The sequence below is a fragment of the Bison bison genome, unplaced genomic scaffold, assembly GCF_000754665.1.
Source record: "Bison bison bison isolate TAMUID 2011002044 unplaced genomic scaffold, Bison_UMD1.0 scf7180017864522, whole genome shotgun sequence".
Lineage (NCBI taxonomy): Eukaryota > Metazoa > Chordata > Mammalia > Artiodactyla > Bovidae > Bison > Bison bison.
In genome coordinates, this window is record NW_011495073.1 from 199,793 (window position 1) to 215,953 (window position 16,161).

At 45.5% G+C, this 16,161-nt stretch overlaps 1 protein-coding gene across 1 annotated transcript in view; it reads left to right on the forward strand.

Moving 5' to 3' along the window:
* ABCA13 (ATP-binding cassette, sub-family A (ABC1), member 13) overlaps nucleotides 1–16,161 on the forward strand; it is a 402,303-nt gene that overhangs the window by 32,818 nt on the left and 353,324 nt on the right. The window contains exons 4-9 of the mRNA XM_010831050.1: nucleotides 6,522–6,676; nucleotides 7,965–7,993; nucleotides 9,742–9,905; nucleotides 12,245–12,375; nucleotides 14,511–14,644; nucleotides 15,776–15,940. Of these exons, the coding sequence (XP_010829352.1) occupies nucleotides 6,522–6,676; nucleotides 7,965–7,993; nucleotides 9,742–9,905; nucleotides 12,245–12,375; nucleotides 14,511–14,644; nucleotides 15,776–15,940 (778 nt within the window). The remainder of the gene's footprint in view (nucleotides 1–6,521; nucleotides 6,677–7,964; nucleotides 7,994–9,741; nucleotides 9,906–12,244; nucleotides 12,376–14,510; nucleotides 14,645–15,775; nucleotides 15,941–16,161) is intronic.

A 16,161-nucleotide genomic window follows, 5' to 3' on the forward strand; every position in this document is an offset into this window, starting at 1 on the left:
CAATATCAACATAGGAATGGGGGGGACTTCCTTAGCAGTCCAGTGGTTAAGATTCTACACATCCAATGTAGGGGAATGAGTATAGATTCTGTCACAGGTAAATTTTCAAAAAATTAAAAATGTCTTTTGTATAACAGATATATCACTGAGTGTTACTTAATTAATTACATGATCAGTAGGAAGACAAAGTTGGTTCAAGGAACAGTTGAGAAACTAGTTATGTCAACCTTTAAAAACACGAATATTAATTCTGTAGGTAAGACACAAAGCTTGTTTGGGTCCAAGAAGGACAATAAGGCAATAACTTTGGAGGTGATCTTTTTAACAGGAAAAACGTCTTCAAGTCGCATGTAGCTTCAGAGCTGTATTCTCCAGGAAAAGCAAATAATTCCAGGGTGGACATGGATTAAAAAAAAATAGATCTAAAGAAAGTGCCAAAGACTTTTTTACTTTATTTCTTCCTTCCTCAGTTGGGAATTTCTCTAACTTTCCCTCTCTTTTAAACTCCAGATTGATTACAGGTTTCAAAAGCCTTTACATCCTTGAGACTCTGCTTGTCAGCACGTGTCCTGGGTTACTGGTGGGCAGTGAAGGGAGGCGTCTGGCTGGCCTTAGCGGCCACAAGGCAGCTGAGGGGCATTCAAGACCAGACAGTTCCTAAGAGAATTACTTTTTTGCATTGGGATCTGGCTGTCTTAAGAAACAATCCTAATTCTGTTAGACTGTGCCTTGGCAGTAAATGAATGAGAAAAATTTACATGTGTGCTCAGTCGTGTCTGACTCTGCGTGACCCATATGGGCTGGATATACCCCATCATGTTCCTCCATCCGTGGAATTTTCCAGGCAAGAACTGCACTGGGTTGCCATTTCCTGCTCCAGGGAATCCTCCTGACCCAGGGATTGAACCCACATCTCCTGTGTCTCCTGCATTGCAGGCAGATTCTTCCACTGAGTCACTGGGGAAGATCCCAGTAACAGACATTAGCAGAATTTATAATAGAAACAGTGCTTCCCAGGCAGTGCTAGTGGTTAAGAATCCGTCTGCCAGTGCAGGAAGGAGATGTAAGAGAGGCTAGTGCGATCCCTGGGTTGGGGAGATCCCCTGGAGAAGGGCACAGCAATCCACTCCAGTATTCTTGCCTGGAGAGTCCTGTGGACAGAGGAGCCTGGTGGGCTACAGTCCATGGGGTCACAAAGAGTGAAGCAATTTAGCACACACACACACATGTAATAGAAGCAACTGTCCTGTTTATCTTGCTTGCTTTTTCCTGCAGCTCTTGGGCTGAAAATGTGTCTGTCCCAGCATCAGCTGTATTATTTCTGCCCTTAATTTTTAATTTTAAAATTGTTTCACAATCCTACTTTATATGTAAAAATTACTTATTTATTTGGGTTGCACTGGGTCTCCATTGCTGCACACAGGCTTTCTCTGATTATGGAGGCTACTCTTCATCGCAGTGTGTGAGCGTCTCATTGCAGTGGCTTTTCTTGTTGTGGGCTCTAGGGTGTGGGCTTCAGTAGTTGTGGTACACGGGTTTAGTTGCTCTGTGGTATGTGGGATCCTCCTGGACCAGGGACTGAACCTGTGTCCCCTGCACTGGCAGGTGGATTAGTAACCACTGGACCACCTGGTAAGTCCCTATTACTGCCCTTTAAAGAGAGCTGGGAGCTGGACTCTGTGCTAAGATTTTACATAGATTCCCTCTGCTGACCCTCCAGCAACCTTATTAGGGTTCAGGTCAGTTCAGTTGCTCAGTCATGTCCAACTCTTTGTGACCCCATGGACAGCAGCATGCAAGGCTTCCCTGTCCATCACCAACTCCTGGAGCTTGCTCAAACTCATGTCCATTGAGTTGGTGACGCCTTTCAACCGTCTCATCCTCTGTCATCCCCCTCTCCTCCTGCCTTCAATCTTTCCCAGCATCAGGGTCTTTTCCAATGAGTCAGTTCTTGCATCAGGTGGCCAAAGGATTGGAGTTTCAGCCTCAGCATCAGTCCTTCCAGTGAATATTCAGGACTGATTTCCTTTAGGATGGACTGGATCTCCTTTCAGTCCAAGGGACTTTCAAGAGTCTTCTCCAATACCACAGTTCAAAAGCATCAATTCTTTGGTGCTCAGCTTTCTTTATAGTCCAGCTCACATCCATACATGACTACTGGAAAAACCATAGCATTGACTAGACAGACCTTTGTGGGCAAAGTAATGTCTCTGCTTTTTAATATGCTGTCTAGGTTGGTTGTAGCTTTTCTTCCAAGGAGTAAGCATCTTAATTTCATGGCTGCAGTCACCATCTGCACTGATTTTGGAGCCCCCCAAATAAAGGGTTTTATTATTTAAATCATAACCTATTAGGGTTATGATCCCATTATTTGAATGATGACTTTCTAAGAGAGACATTGCTTGAGAAACATTTTGGCTTTGGGGACCCTCAGAGGGCTTCAGTTTCCTTGTCTGCAAACTGAGGGAGGGGCCTGAGTGATTCCTCCCACCTCTGACATCCTCAGGTCCTTCACTGAAATCCCACGGGGGTTGCTGGACGTAGCGTTTGGCTCGGGGCCCTTTGAGAGGGTGGTTTCCTACTGGTCTGAGGGCCACCTGCAAGGTGGCCTTTTCTTGTCTTCCTGAATCAGATCTCCTTTGTCCGCTCTTCCATTCACGGCTCCTCCGATACCTGGCAGGGTCCAATGTCACCTGATAAAAAGACCAAAGAAAGAGTTGGACTTGGGAAGGAGGAAATTGGTCTCCGCACAATGCCTGTTTCAGCCCTGGGATTTCCCCGTGTGTGCTAAGTTGCTTCTGTCATGTCTGACTCTTTGTGACCCCATGGACTGTAGCCTGTCAGGCTCTCTGACCGTGGTATTTCCCAGGCAAGAATACTCACGTGGGTGGTCCTTCCCTTCTCCAGGGGATCTTACCGACTGAGGGGTCAAACCCATGTCTCTTGTGTCTCCTGCACTGGCACGTGGGTTCTTTACCTCTAAGCCACTTGGGAAGTCTCTGCTTCCTTGTAGGTGGTGACAATTAAAGGCTGATGTCCCAGGGGGGCTGATGCAGCAGGTAGATTTACCTGTTGACAACCGTTCCTCCAGTCACAGTGTTTGAGAATTTATATAATAAAAGGTTTGGGAGTTAAAAAATCTAATTGGATCTATAACTTTTTAATCAGGAAAAATTTCTCCCAATTTTACTTATTTTTTCCTCTGATGTGCTAAAAGTAATTGGACACCTACTTAAACAAGCTTCCAGCAATTTGTGAAATGATTCCTTGTTTTATTTTAAATCAGTAGTTTCTTACTGACTAAGGTAAGTTCCCACTGAATTTGAGAATGGATGTAGATAGGGTTCAGTTCAGTTGCTCAGTGGTGTCAGACTTTGCAACCCCATGGAGTGCAGTAGAGGGTAGATTGTGCTGATTTTAAAGGTCATGAGAATGTTTTCTCTTTCTCAGTCATGAAAAATAATTTTTCCTCCACATATGACAAGTATTAATATAAAGTTAAGAAAAAACAGCAGTTTTATCATTTTTTAAATTAGAACTACAGAGTGTTGCTAAAAACAAAAATTCACAAGTAGATTTTAAAGGTTGAATTGGCTGTATCCAATGATTCATGAATCGAGCAGCATCCCATCTGGTCAGTAGAGAGGGCTCCTTGTCTTGCCTTTAAAAACCTCACAAGCAAAAAAGAGCATTTCAAGCTCAGGCAACCTTCCTGTGTGGAAAGAGAGGGTCCATGTGGCAAACCGTCTTTCTTTGGGGATGGAAAGGACCACCTCCTTGGTGTTGATCAGAGAATTTCACACTGAAATTACATCCCACAGGGTTATTTTCCTGGGGAAACCGACCTGCAGTTAGGTTGGGGGTTAAGTCTTGGTTTTAGCATGGGGGACCATCCGGGGCCTGTGTATTTTCCCACATCATGAAGTCAGCCAGGATCGTCCCTATTAGAACCACTAGGAGGGTGGGTTAAAATGCAGAGTCCTGGGCAGCCTCCTGGCCGAGGGTGGGAGGCAGACTCAAAGTCTGTACTTCACAGACTCCCACTCAGTTCTGACCATTTCTGTGGAAGTCTGCTTCCTGGAACCCCATTTTTAAAGATGAAAGGAAATCTTTTCATAAGCATGTGATGTTATGTTAACGCTTCTCCTAGAACTTGACATTTACATTGGGCCTAGATCTTACCCTTTTAGATCATTGCTCTGATGGACATTATTGTTGGCACAGTTTACATTCCTCAGTATCTTCTAGTGGTAAAATTATTCAAGGCTGAAATAAATTGGAGAAGGAAATGGCAACCCCCTCCAATACTCTTGCCTGGGAAATCCCATGGACAGAGGAGCCTGGCGGGCTACAGTCCTTGGAGTCGCAGAAGAGTCTGACACGACTTAGCAACTAAACAAACAACATAAAATTAAAGGGAAAAACAAACAAACAAACCGGGAGAGGATATTTCTTATAAATATGACAAAGGGAAGCTGTGTTTCAAACATGAGAAGACAGGGGACATCCCAGCAGAAAACGAGGCTGTGGCCTTGACCACCCAGTGGGGACGGCCCTCTTCCCTCCTGATCGCTAGTCCTTGTGACCTGGCCTGACATGTGTCCTTTTTGTCTGGGGCTCCTCTGCTTCTACCCACAGCTGACCTCTCCTGGGGAGGCACCCCCCAGTGCTCCCTGGACATCCCCCTGAGCCCCTCTGCCTGACGCCCCATCTTCATAATGCCCAAGTGGGTCTAAAATCAGGGGTGAGACACACAGACTTGTCTCTGGGCTGCCCTGCTGGGCTCCCTCTGCCCGCCCAGACCTTCCTGCTCACCCCCAGCTCAACGGAGCCTCGGGATGGTTGACCCACCTCTTGGCTGGACTTGGCGTTTACCGTGGGGCTCCTCCTGCCTCTTCTACCTGCAGGGCCTCACTCACTGCTGTGTTGACCCCCGGCATGTTGCTTGAGGCATGCGGTGTAATCAATGAGAGGAATGAAATGACTAATAAACATATAAAACGACTGAGCCTCACAGATAATAAACAGACTGAGGACAGCTTTCTAACTGTATTGTTTTTCATTTTTAAAAATTTATTATTATTATTATTATTGGCCATGCTGCAAGACATGCAGGATCTTAGTTCCCTGACTAGGGATCAAACCTGTGCCCTCTGCAGTGGAAGCATGTAGTCTTAACCACTGGACCATCAGGGAAGTCCCTTTTATTGTTATTTTTTAAATTGAAGTATAGTTGATTTACAGTGTTTTGCCAATAACTTTCTCATTTTAAATTGGCCAAGGTTTTAAAAAACTATTGATGTGGCTGTGTCTGGTCTCAGTTGTGGCACACGGGGTCTTCATTGTGGGGCAGGGACTGTCTAGTTGAGCTGCACGGGCTTAGTTGTCCCGCAGCATGTGGGCTCTTAGTTCCTCGCCCAGGGATCCAACCTGCATCTCTTATATTTCCAGGAGGATTCTTAGTCACTGGACCATGTCCCTGGACAAGTTTTTTAAAATTTTTATTTTATTTATTTTTTTAAAGACAGTATTTTTATTTTTTAATATTAATTTATTTATTTTAATTGGAAGCTAATTACTTTACAATATTGTATTGGTTTTGCCATACATTGACATGAATCACCATGGGTGTACACGTGTTCCCCATCCTGAACCCCCCTCCTACCTCCCTCCCAGTGCACCAGCCCCGAGCACCCTGTCTCATGCATTGAACCTGGACTGGCGATCTGTTTCACATATGATAATATCCATGTTTCAAAGCCATTGTCCCAAATCATCCCACCCTCTCCCTCTCCCAAAGAGTCCAAAAGACTGTTCTTATACATCTGTGTCTCTTTTGCTGTCTTGCGTACAGGGTTATCGTTACCATCTTTCTAAATTCCACATATATGCATTAATATACTGTATTGGTGTTTTTCTTTCTGGCTTACTTCACTCTGTATAATTGGCTCCAGATTCATCTACCTCATCAGAACTGATTCACATGTATTCTTTTTAATGGCTGAGTAATACTCCATTGTGTATATGTACCACAGCTTTCTTATCCATTCGTCTGCTGAGGGACATCTAGGTTGCTTCCATGTCCTGGCTATTATAAACAGTGCTGCGATGAACATTGGGGTACACGTGTCTCTTTCAGTTCTGGTTTCCTCAGTGTGTATGCCCAGCAGTGGGATTGCTGGGTCGTATGGCAGTTCTCTTTCCAGTTTTTTAAGGAATCTCCACACTGTTCTCCATAGTGGCTGTACTAGTTTGCATTCCCACCAACAGTGTCAGAGGGTTCCCTTTTCTCCACACCCTCTCCAGCATTTATTGCTACAAGTTTTTTTTTTTTTTTTAATGATTGAGTCCATTATGGATGAAGGTCCAGGAGAGTGGGCTGTTGGGGCATTGGAGGAGGTATAAATGGGCACAGGCTCAAGTGAGGACAATTGGGCCTTTTGGTACCAAGAACCTTAAACTGCTGAGGAGACTCACCTATAGATGAGTTCTACCTGGGTATTTACTTCATTTATTTAAAGTTCTCCTAGGTTCCCAGCTGCAGCTGCTCCTCACCAGAAGGTCGACAACCTGGCCTTCTTAAAAGAGATACAGGACCTTGCCCAGGAAGTTTATGAAGTGATGGACAAGGCTAGAAACTTACAAAAACTCTGGGCAGAAAGATCCAAGACTCCAGGCAAGTAAATCTCTCAGACTCTTCACTTCATCCTGGTACTTGGGGTTGCTCATTTAGCTAATGAAAACAAAAGACATTCATTTACATTTTTACCGTAAGTATATTTGGTATATAATTTTTACCACAGGCTCTCTGAAGCCATTGTTTAGGGCTTTTTTTCTGTGGTGGTTCCCTTCGGCAGGCTCCATTGATTAGGATTGGTGATTCACTGCATCTCCAGCCCCTCACTCTCTGACGGTCAGGGGTGGTCACTGGTGCGGGGGGAATGAAAGGTCCAGCTCTGTTACCAACTTGGGTTCTTGGGCTCCTCAAAGTCAGTAGAAATTGATCAGAGACCAGATGAGAAATTCAGGTGAGGCTTTATTGAGGCCCCTGCTGCCCAGAAGAGAGCGAGATCAAGTGACCGGCTCCCTTAAGTGGGACGAGGGTGGGGCGGGTGAGTGGGTCATATTGGGTGATCTGCCCACCCCCTGGGAGGTGCAGTCTGCAGGGATCATGTTCAGGACAGTTGGATTGTGGCCTTTTTTATCCTGTTCATACTTTAGCCCAACTGCAGGAGATGTTTGTCCCAAGTAGGCCCCAAGTCCAGCCTGTCTCAGCAATGTGTCTCGGCTTTTCCAGTGAAGCCATCTGCACACCCAAGCGCCCAGGCATGTCCTCAGTGTTCAGAGGCACTGGCATCACTTGGAGGTCACAGGGCTTTTTGAAGCTCTCCTGTCAGGAACAAGGACTGACACACAAAGAGATGCTCCCATCACACCCTCCACTCGGGAAATGAGAGTTCTAGGAGCCTGTGTTAGTAGCTGGAAGCAGAGGCCAGAACATATTTCTTATTTGGTCACAACCAGATTCCAAATATAATCTGAAAGTCACACTTTCATGTTCCTCTCCCTCTTCCATTTTTTTCTTTCTCTTGTTTTTCTTTACTCTCCCTTTATTCTCTCTGTCCTGTTCTGTACGCTCACAATGCCTGTGGAATTGGAGACTGAGAAAATAATAGATGGTTATTTGGTGATTCCATTTAATTTATTGGTTATTCCAATAAATAATTAATGGAAAATGGTTGAAATTTGGTTTACCAGTTAAATCACTTCCCTGGAATTTATTTAACAACAATGTGTTTTGAAAGGAGTGACTGTTTTCTTCAGATTTACTTCTCAGGTTGTTGTAATCATCTCTCAGAGCAGGACTCTGTGATTGGCATTTGATTTTGGAGCTAGAATAGGTGCTTGGCATGTGCTGTCTGGCTGCTGCCTGAACTAATATCTCTGACGTCTTCTTTTTGTAGATTCTCCTTATGGTTCCAGTTTTTTAACAGTAAGTATTTTAACAAAAGTTTGAAACTTAGTCTTCAGAGACATAATGGCATTGACTGAAAAAAAAAAAGCTGAGAATTATGTTTTTTAAAATATTTTTAATTTTTGAGTTTTTGGCTGCATTGTATGGCCCAAAGGATCTTAGTTCCCTGATCAGGGATGGAACTCATGCCTCCTGCAGTAGAAGCACAGAGTTCTAACCACTGTACCGCTGGGAAAGTCCAAGAACTATTTTTTTTTTTTTTTTAAGAATTATGTTTTATTCAGTGGACTTGCTGAGGACTTAAGCCAGGGACAGCTTCCCTGATGGCTCAGATGGTAAAGAATCCGCCGGTAGTGCCAGAGACCCACGTTCGATCCCCGGGTTGAGAAGATTCCCCTGGAGAAGGGAATGGCAACCCACTCTGTATTCTTGCTTAGAGAATTCTATGGACAGAGGAGCCTGGTGGGCTACAGTCCATAGGATCTCAAAAGAGTCAGACTTAGTGACTAATGCTTTCATGTACACTTACAGTCTCAGTTCTCTCTGAGGAACTGCTCTGAAGAGGCAAGGGAGGAACCTGGACATGTAGGAATTTTTGCAACACAGACAGGGAAGTCGGAACATCGAAAGATTCCTGTTGATTAAGGAAAAAGCAGATCTTGTGTGAATGAGCTCAGTGCCTCTCCATGCATGGGAAGATGCAAGAGTCTGGGCTCACTGAAATCATCCTTTGGATGTGCATCTTAGTTATCTGGGCAGTGTCTGGCTCCTCTCCATCCTGAACCTCCTCAGGGTGCGCAGGGGAGGGGTGTGGAGTTGGGGGGTGGGAGAGTGGCCTCGGATGCAGCGCCTGCTGGCTTGATGGTTGCAGCATTCCCTGTTTACTGATATGACAGGTGACATTCTTCTTCCACTACGGTTAAGTTCAAAGCACTGATTTTAAGTTTATTCTTCAAATACATCTTTCTAGTGATTTGATTGTTAGTTAACACTGTATAGAAGCTGTATTTGAGATAGCCAGAATCGTGCAGGAGATGGATTAAAAGGCAAGTTTACTTTTCTGAAGGAAGGTCGTGAGTTTAGAAACCCAGAGGGTGAACATGGCGTTGGGTGACGCAGGGCAAGTGGCCCTGCTTTCCCACTGGAGGGTGCCCAGGTTCCGTCCCTGGCAGAGAGCTAAGACACCGCAAGCCACAGCATAGCCAAAAAAAACCAAAAAAAAATGATTCATGTGTATGGCACAAACCTTTGACTTGCATTAGACACACAGCCTTCAGTTAAGGCCCCAGTCATCGCCGGGGGACGTTTTGCTTTCCAAGGGACATTTGACAGCGTGGAACGTAGCTTCGGTCACATGTTGGTGGGTGCGGGGGGAGGACGAATTTTTGTGAGGATGGAAGTATTCAGTTATTGACACTATAACTGATATAGTCATGATTATGCTCAGCTGCAAGAACAGAAAAAACCCAGATAACAGTAGCTATTCCAGTTTTGTTCAGATTTGAACAATTCATCATCTGTTTCTAAATCTATCTCAACATCTTAGAAATTGGTTCAGCTTGTTACAAAAACAGACGTCTACCTCTCTTCCCCGGTTCAAACTTCCACAACAGTTAAAAAACCAACCTCACAGAGTAAATTTAAAATCGGGTCTGTTCAAAGTAGTGACTCGGGAGGTGCGACTTTGGCCCCCAGGGTCTCTGCGTTCTTACAGCTGTTGTGGCCCTGCGCCTCCCCGACTCCCACATGGCATTTTGTTCCATCAGATGGATCTCAATAAGACCGAGGAAGTGATTGAGAAGCTAGAGAGTCTCCACCAGCAGCCTCACCTCTGGGACTTTCTGCTTTTACTGCCAAGACTCTACACAAACACCTTCCACATTGCAGATGTCGTCCTCGCGGGCGGACACCTACTCCACGCGGTTCTGACGTAAGTTAAAATGAGAAATGCAACCAGCTACAGAGGATTTGGTTCACCCTTCTCACTTTTTTTTGTTGTTGTTTGTTTTGCTTTGTTTAGTTTTGGCTGCGCTGGGTCTTCTTTTTTGTATTTTCATCTTTTTCCTAATTTTATTTTTAATTGGAGGATAATTGCTTTGCAATGTTGTGTTGGTTTCTTCCTCCTCACTTTTTTATTGAGAAAATACATCTCTGAATGATTGCTACAAGAAAAACAGGCATTATATCCCTGGAATTATATCACCCAGAGATGGCCGAGCTCTTGCTTCGCCACGCCTGCCTCGCATTCCCTGTATAAATATTTTACATAAGTGCAGTGATGCTATTCAGAGCATGTGCTCCCTGATTTAAACAATATAATGTTGCATCATTAATGTTTCCTGTATCCTGATAGTCTTCAGATGAATAACATTCCATTTTGATAAGGTACTGTAGACCGCAGTTTACTTGATAATTTAGAACTGGTCTTTGGTTGTTTCTGAGCTTTTCGTTACTGGAGATGTGACATGAACATAATGTTACTGAGTCCAAGCTTGCTAAGCTTGCTCTGCTCGCTGCATGAGAGGCCAATGAATCCAAGAGATGGGGGGTTGAGGCAAGGAATCCGACTTTATTCCGAAGGCTGGCTGGCTTACGGAGAAGATGGCCAACTACCGTCTTGTCGGGGTCTGGATGCCGGGTTCTTTCATGGATCACAGATGGGGGATGGTGGGGGCACAAAGTAAAGAGGCCATTTAATCTTGCAAGTATCTCCTAGAATGGCAAGCCTCAGGCAGGGGGGTGTGTTAATTTCTTTCTTTCTGCCATCTCTAAGTGGACAGGGTTCTGAACAAAGGCACTTGTCAGGCAGAGGGGCAGGATTCTCTGAGGCAGGACATTGTATGAGAGTAATAATAATTATTATTAATAATAATAACAAAACAACAGAAAGCACATCAAAGAAACAGTTCCTATAAGGAGTCAGAATTGACTTCTCCCTGCAACAATAACACTTTAAACTAGTTTCTTAGTAAATGATGCTCAGTCTTACCAGTTGTGGTTCATGGAGCGGCATGCTGGTCTCCTGTGATGGACCTGACCCCATGTTACCCTGGGTTGAGATAGGAGTGAGATTTAAGCCCCCAATTAAAGTAACAACCTTTTGCTTTCCTTTCCCTTACCTTATTTTAAATAGCTGCTGCTCATCAATCACCGCTTTCACGTCTGTGTTCTTGCTTCCTAGTTACACCCAGGGAAACGAGGGCTACCTGGGGAGGGGAGGGATCTGCAGTTTGAGCAGAAAGTTTACTGTGTATAAAAGATACCCGGAACAAAGCCGGGGCACTCAGCCTTTGGAGGTGACTCTGCTGGGCCCACAACAGTGCTGAATAAACCCGGCTGTTCTGCATCTTTGAGTGCTGCTTATCTCTTTCTGACACATGGTTTCCATAACAGGGTGACCTTTGAGAGGACCCCTTCCCAGGTGGCTTCCCACATTTTAATAATGTGGTCTTCCTCCCCTCCCCAAATCGGACTCTGTGTAAATCTTTTGTACCAATAGGGTATTTTATTAGTAAAAGTTGATATTCTTTCCAGATTTTAAACCATGACTTGTTTTCTCTGCCATCAGTGAGAGCAGTCAGTGTTGTCCTCAAGCCAGGGGAGAGGAGTCCTTTTTCCAAAGGGGGCCCCTGGCCTCTGCAGCAGCCGGAGCTCCCTGTGCAAGGGGCCAGAGCCCACTCTGAGAGCTCCATAGGCCCCTTCCCTACCCACCATGGAGGGCAGCTCTCCCCACTGGAGTGTGCACCCCCAGGTCCCTGGGTGGTCCAGGGGCTGCTGTGGGCAGGAGTGTAAGGTAGGGGTGTGGATGGTGCTTGGATGTGCAGGCAGGAGGTCCAGGGGTGCAGACGGGGCCTTTGAGATTCAAACAGAGCTGAGGTACAGGCAGAGCTGGGGAGTGGAGGGCGGGGGGACCAGGGACTCCTACCCCTTCATTCTGGTGCATAACTCAGAATCAGAACATTATGAAGTTGAACAAGGCTTCCCACAGGGTTCTCCAGTAGGCAGGGGGTCCCCGGATATTAGACTGAGTGTCCAAACTTGACACAGGAGGGCTGATGAGCACTCTTCTGAGGTCACAGCACTTGGCACCTGTCGGCTTCCCGAGTGGACCAAAGAACGCGCTTAACTTTTGTTAACTTTTGGTCCAGGGAGTTGGGGTCACACTCCGGCCCGGTGAGTTCCAGCCACATCCTGCTGGGGTGGGGCGGGGCGGGCCAGGGGGATGCCACCTGTTTTGCTAATGGTGTTCTGGTTCTGCTTCATTTCCAGGTCCTTATCAGCTCTAGAAGATTTAGATTGGCTGCCTCTCAACCACACCTTTTTCAGGGTCTCTGAACTGGTGCTAAAGGCGGCTGTTTCAACGCTGGCATCCCTGCAGGAGAGTGGAGCCGTGGCCACAGGTGTGGGCATCTTACCACTATTGTGACATTTCACTGTTGTACTGGTTAAATTTATCAGCAGCCACCACAGAGCTCACATGCTGCTCAAAGAAATGATTTAAATAAAATATCAAATTCAAGAAAGAATCGGTTGTTTCTGATAGAGGTAGACTGAAAATTTGAAACTCAAAACAGCTTGATTTTCTACCAAAATTCTGCAGTCAGTTCTAATAAATATGTTATTTTTAATTAAAAAAATAACTGATTTTAAAACTCTTGGACTTGTGCCCTCTAAGAATAGACCTGTCATTGGTTCTTTTTTTTTTGGTTGTACCACTTGACTTGTGGGATCTTTGTTCCCTGAGCAGGGATGGAAACCTGGACTCCTAAAGGACGAACAGAGCCCAATCCATTGGATTGCTAGGGAAGTCCCATTAGTTCTTTGATTTCAGCCTTTCTTCCCTCCTGAACTCCTATTATTTGAAAAATATTTGAAGTATTTGAAAAACAATAAGAGCAGAAAGGTGATATGGATTTAGAACCATCCCCCCACCCCCAACCGAATAGTCTTTCCACAGGAAAAGGTGAAATGACTTAGCTTGACCCAGGTATCCTTTCTTGTTTCCTTAAATTTTCATTTTCTTTTATTTTACTGACAAAATTGTATATATTCAAAGTGTACAAGGTAATGATTTGCTATATGTATACATGGTAACATGATCACCAAAAACAAGTTATTTAAAACATTCAGCACTTCACACAGTTGCCTTTTTTGGGTGATAATGATGTCTGAGTGATAAGTATATAATACGGCATTGTTGACTGTAATCCCAGCGTCATGCAGGAAATCTCCAGAACTTACCTTTAACTGAAAGTCTATACTATGACCAATATCTCCTTCCTGGCACCTCTGCACACACAGGAAGTACTCGTTTTAATCTCAGAACCTGTTTTTTCCCCAAGCCAGATTCCTGGGTAGCCGCCCCCTCCCCTCCACTTCAGAACCTACCCAGAGCTCCCTGTGACCCTGACTTCCTGGTATCTTCACAGCAGTAATTTCAGGGCAGGTGAAGTCTCGTAGGAGGGCTTGAGGTGGAGGCTTGTGTAACTGTAGCACTCAGCTGATGCTTGTTGAATCATGATCTGAAATGACCTAGAGTGGGTTTCCAGATGCAGCTTCATCTTGGAATTTGTGTGCTTTTAGGTTTGAAGTTGCCATACTCCCCGGAGGTCACCCGACCTTGGAGGTCTCAGGTGTAGATTTTGGGGCAGGGGTTGCCACTTCTGTATGGTGTTGCTGGGTTACTTGGGTACCTTATGGGTTTTATATCTTGATTAGCTCTGTTGCGGGGAAACTTTTTCTTTGGTTTTAAATAATTTTTATAAATATAATTTTAAAGACTCCACAGTATTTTGTGCTATAAATAAATCATATTTCCTTCCTTCCTCCAGTGCCAGACACTGAATTGGTTTTCAATATTTAAACAGTGTAAAATCAGTGCAGTAATATCATGGTTCGTGACTTTTCCTTCAGGCATTTATTAGGTTTCTTCAGATAGATTTTTTAAAACAAAATTATTGGGTTCAATATGTGAATTTCATAAACTTCTTGCCATTCCCTTTTCCAGGGAATCTTCCCGACCCAGGGATTGAACTCAAGTCTCCTGCATTGCAGGCAGATTCTTTACTGTCTGAGCCACCAGGGAAGCCCATTATCAAATTACCCTCTAGAAATTTGTGGTCATTTATGCGCCAGGAGGTGGCTCAGTAGTAAAGAATCCACCTGCTAATGCAGGAGATGCAGGAGATGAGGGTTAGATCCCTGGGTCGGGACCATCTTCTGGAGGAGGAAATGGCAACCCACTCCAGTGTGCTTGCCTGGAAAATTCCACGGACAGAGGAGCCTGGCTGACTATAGTCTATAGGATCTCAAAGAATTGGATAGGGCTGAGCATGCAAGGAAGCAAGTGATGTATCACCGCAATCTCTGTAGCTCTGGATTAGCTTCTGTTTGCTCTTCCTGTGAATGGTCCAGTTGGCCTTTGCACTGCATTTGCCTTTCTGTTCGAAGTGGAAAAGACATCATTTTCGAAATGACTTTCGACCTGTCACAGTGCTGCTGCAGCCGACAGTATAAAGCACTTGTTGTCTTGCAGAGTCAGGTTACAGCCTGTCCGTGAAGGAACTGATGTGGGACCCACAGAAGGTTCAGGCTGACCTGAAATCCCAATTTGGCTTTGATGACCTTCATGCAGAACGAGTCCTGAATTACTCTGCTGACCTAGACGAGGTACGCACGCTCGGCTGCTCTCACGCTTTGGGTTTCTCCCCGAGGGCAACTCTAGAACCTTCTCCTGGGACCTCGGGGCGGGAGTTCCCTTACTGAAATCTGGCTCCTTGGACCCGGTGGGATGCTGCTGTGTCTGACTGTTCTAGAACTGCTCCTTCCCTCTTTCCTTGACACGTGATCCTGCCTCAAACACAGTTTGGATGTAATAGAACACCTCTAGGCAGCAGGGGGACAAGCCAGGCCCCTGAGGGTGGGAGGTTGTGAAGGCCAGTGGGGTCCAGATGGGGCAGAGGGCATGAAAGGACTGCTTTCCAGGCAGAGCGATGCCTGGGGTCTGGGGAACCAGCTGGCTTCACCAGATCAGAGCCTCACTTTCCAAACTGTAAAATCAGGGGCTCTGACCCACTGACCCCTCCAGGCCCCACTAGCAGCTGCTCCTGCTGGTCTGGGAGGCCCTTACCTGCTGACCCTTTGGTCTCTTGGCACATCTGTGGGTGCTTCTGCTTCTCGCAGGGCAGGAGCCAAATACTGTAGCCCTGTCTCCTTCCTGTGCCTGCTCCCCCAGACCCCTTTCCCACCTCCAGATAGGATGACACCATGATTGTTATAAAACTATGTAATAGAGGAACACAGTTCACTCCAACAAGAACATACATGTTTAATAGCATTGTATTAGAGAAACTTCATGTGAAGGTCATTCACAGGAATAAAGGGGGTTTGGTTTCAAAATATTAAGTGATTTCTGACTCAGAACTCTGATCCAACTTCATCCGGCTCTGATACTTAGAAAATGATTTTGGCAAAGCAAATTTGTGAGTCCAAGGTATCAGTTAAACTGGGCCAGCATGTGGGTGCCTTTGGCCCAAGGGAGTGGAGATGAACAGTTTCTGAAATCATCCTGTGTCCTGGAGAAACTGAGATTCTCCTGAAAAGGGTCATCAGCTTACTGCTGCGCTCTGAAGGCCTCCCGTCCAGGTAAATGCATGTGGATAATAGCGCTCTGTCAACTTGTTATGTCTTCAGTCAAACAAATGTCGGAGCTTTTTCTTCGGCAAGATTGTGGTATTATTAGGAGAAAAACATCCCAGGAAAAACACGCTGATTTCTAAATAGTTGCTGTATCATTGGCAGATCCCCACAGACGGTTCCCTGGAGCAGATGCTGTGCTCAGCCTTGTCTGGCTCCTCCGAGGATGAAGATGACGGAGAGGGTCGCCCTGCAGACTGTGACCCTCAGTGGTCAGCGGCCAAAGACTACCTGGTCCAGGCGGTCAGCCGGCTGCACCTCTACAGACAGGTGACGTCCACAGTAGACACCTGTCCTGGCGTGCCCACACCGAAGCACTTTCCTCCTGAGTGTTTCACTGCTGGGTTTAATTTATTTATCTAATCCTTTGGGTTTTTTTCTGGGTTTGGTTTCTTCTCCTGCCCCCCCCCCCTCCATTTATTTACTTTTGGCTGTGCTGGCATTTTGCTGCTGCTCTAAGAACTTTCTCTGCGGCAGGTGGAGGCTACTCT